Below are 2,990 nucleotides of genomic sequence, written 5' to 3'. Positions count from 1 at the left end.
ACTATTTTGAGGTTGTATTTTAGCGCATTATTTGCGTGCAACTTTTGTAAACAATGTACTACAACAGTCGTGACGTCACGACGTGACGTAGTATGTTTTGGTATGAGCACGTGAGGTCACCTTCATGAGGTTAGAGTCATCTAGCGGCGCTTTGGGAAAGCACCCAAAATTTTTTCGCCACCTGGTGAGGCGGGGCGGAAACGGGCAACAAAAGAAAATGCGTTACTCTAAGAACCCTACCCGTCAATAATAACCCTATTCATCTTGTTTCTGTTAAACATCCTCCCTCTTGGTTGACTCTTCACTCCGGAAAGGTGATTGATTTTTATTCGTCTTCTTAATGCTGCCCTGTAGCATGTTGATCGTGTAGAACGAGTGGTTTTGCTTAATGAGCTCATTTGTAGACTTGCGTGCAGTAATTGAAAAGTAGAAATCATTTGACAAGTCCGTTTCGGTCGTCCATAAGTAAAATTTTCAGTATGGCTGATGGGGTTAGTTAGGCCTAATCCTCAAGAATTAACATCTGAACTCCGAAAAACCGGAGGCATCTCGTGGGACGCTTGTGTCGCTAGTTTTTGGACCGAACATGTGGACTACGCGGGACGACGGAAATTAGTGAGCGTAGGGTTAAGGAAGCGTCACATCACTGTGTCGGGTAGACGACCCGGTCTATTGATTGTCGCAAATTATCGGTGTCGCTCGTTGTTGCGTCCTATCTCGGCGTTTATTTAGCCAGGTCATGGACCCTGCATTGTTTACGTTCCCATAGCCTAATTGCGGTCAAGTGGTCCGAAGTGGCCACTGGTGCCCGGTCTGTTCTCTGACCCCCTCTTATTCGACTATGTTCGAGCGTATCTACTGGACATCGGAGGCCGATTAAGTTGGCTTCCCGGCTTTCGTGAGCTCCTGTTGCGGACTCTAGGAGTCAGCTTTGCCTACAAAGCGCGTTCGCTAACCTCTCCGGAACTTTTGCCGCTTTGGCTTGTGCACAAAGGGGTAAAGAGGAGTTGCCGAAAGGGTTGGCTGGGACCGGAGCACTTTTTTTTTTGCCTCTCCGCCGCGACATTTTTTTAAAATCCGCTCTGGCGGCGCTCTCCTCTTCCGCATCCTTTTTGCCGTTCGGAGGAGGAGTTCGCGCAGCCAGATGGGCAGGCAAGCGGAGTGCTGCATCGCTTAGAGAATATGAAACGAGGCATGTTACGTTTTGTTATTAGCGGGCGAGAAAGAAGCTTGGTAGAGTTTTCGTTCGGTGGCATTGACCTTACGATAATGGCTCACTCATGCGACTAGGTTGGTTCGTCGTTTCTTTGTTTCTGGAAGTAGGCACAAAGCGCCTTTGTACTTAATGTTTGTCCGAGTTTCATACTCGACGTCATCCTATGTGTGTGCGGTAAGGTGTGTCTAGCTTTTGTTGATGCGCGCTGTTTCTTGTGCTTATCAGTCTTCGATGCGTGGTTTTATTTCTTAGTGAAGCTTGGTTTCCTCTCTAAATTTTTGTCTGTGTGTGTTTTTTAATCGGTTGGTTGTGTGCGCGAATCAGCTGCCGTTATATTTTATTGCTTGAACAGCTGATTCGGAAACCGTTTATTTCGGTCTGTCTCTGGCGCAACACGACTTTTTCGTTGTTGGGGCTTCCTTGCGTATTGTTTGACTTGAAGGCTGTTCTACGAGCAGCAAAATTAGTGTTGTATTTGTTTCTGTTCAGCTATCCAAGTGGTGATACGGTGATGACGATCCGTGCATGTAATGATGGTTGGCTGAAATCGCTCGCGCCTGTGCCCATTATAACAAGGCGATCCTAAATATTAATGTTCATTCACAGATCACTGGAATCTTTTGCACAAAACTGCTAGCATTTTTGAGCTTGTAGCTGTAAAGAATGCTGGCCTGAATGGCTTCATTGCAGCGCATGTCTTACTAGCTGCTTGCAGAAGACTGTTGAAGCAGTCTTTACTTCACTGGTCGAGAAGGCTTCTGGAGGCTATTAAGGCTCACTCACACTAGGCCGACCCGACACCGATTTTGGTCTGCCGACTGTCGGCAACATTGCTTTTTTACCTTCGTGTCGGCGCCTCTGCCACATTGCACCGACGCCGACAATCTGCCGACGGTCGGCGGAGAGCTCGGCAGAGGCGCCGACACGAAGGTGAAGAACGCTGTCGCCGACAGTCGGCAGACCAAAATCGGTGTCGGGTCGGCCTAGTGTGAGTGAGCCTTTAGTATCATGAAGTACTGACAAGAGAGAGAGAGAGAGAAAATTTATTTAAAACCAACCGCATTCCGGACCCATGTGCCGATAAATGTGGCTTATCTGCCCTCGGACAGCACTCGCATTAAATTACATCGTCTTTGAGGCCTAGTTGCACAGTAATATCTTTATCTGCTATGATTTATTTATTATTTCATCTTGGTTATATCAACTTTTAATTTGTTCATTACATTGAAGATTTGAATGCTAAATATAACTTAATAATAAAATCGAAATTTGTTTCACCGAATTGAAAAATGCTGCAAAAACATCTACCTCGAGGTCAGAGTTCAAATTTATATGAGTGCTTAAAGTACAGTAACGATGCTGAGTGCACATGGAGGCTCCTGAAGGCTTGGTTGTGCTTACATCATGTTCCCCTCAAGCAAAAGTTCAAGGTTGCACAAAATTGTTTGTCTTTGAAGTTTCCTTTTCGATGAGCTGAATTTGTTTGCCTCGTGACATTTTGCCACAGCTCAGTGGAATGCAAATTTTCTTTCATGAAACTTGCCTGCACCTGACCTGTTTCTGCAGTGCTTATTTTGTTAACATACTTTTTGTAGTGAAGTCAAGGTGTACTATGTGTCACTAAGCTGTTCTTTCTGATTTGTAGTTAAAAGCTGCAGTTGCACAGTGGCACCCTGTACATGTGTCACAAAGCTTGCGATAAGACAACAGTGCGTTAAAATATTCTAAAGAAAGGAGCATGGTCAATTTTCATCACTAATGTCTGATAGGTTTA

General features: G+C 45.3%; 1 protein-coding gene across 6 annotated transcripts in view; it reads left to right on the top strand.

The window, feature by feature from the left end:
* ApepP (Aminopeptidase P) overlaps nucleotides 1-2,990 on the top strand; it is a 64,778-nt gene that overhangs the window by 7,363 nt on the left and 54,425 nt on the right. The window contains exon 1 of one of the 6 annotated variants that reach the window (XM_070531188.1): nucleotides 172-314. The exons of 1 other annotated variant lie outside the window; for it this stretch is intronic. Coding sequence is in view for 2 of the 5 variants with exons in the window: in XM_070531187.1 (XP_070387288.1) it covers nucleotides 1,183-1,192 (10 nt within the window). In the remaining 3 variants the exon portion in view is untranslated. Of the gene's footprint in view, nucleotides 1-171; nucleotides 315-486; nucleotides 616-1,167; nucleotides 1,291-2,990 lie in introns of those variants that run through there. 4 more of the 6 variants (XM_070531184.1, XM_070531190.1, XM_070531187.1 and 1 more) reach the window with 4 other exon arrangements.

This window comes from Dermacentor albipictus, chromosome 1 (assembly GCF_038994185.2).
Source record: "Dermacentor albipictus isolate Rhodes 1998 colony chromosome 1, USDA_Dalb.pri_finalv2, whole genome shotgun sequence".
NCBI lineage: Eukaryota > Metazoa > Arthropoda > Arachnida > Ixodida > Ixodidae > Dermacentor > Dermacentor albipictus.
This window is presented reverse-complemented; position numbering and strand designations above follow the sequence as displayed.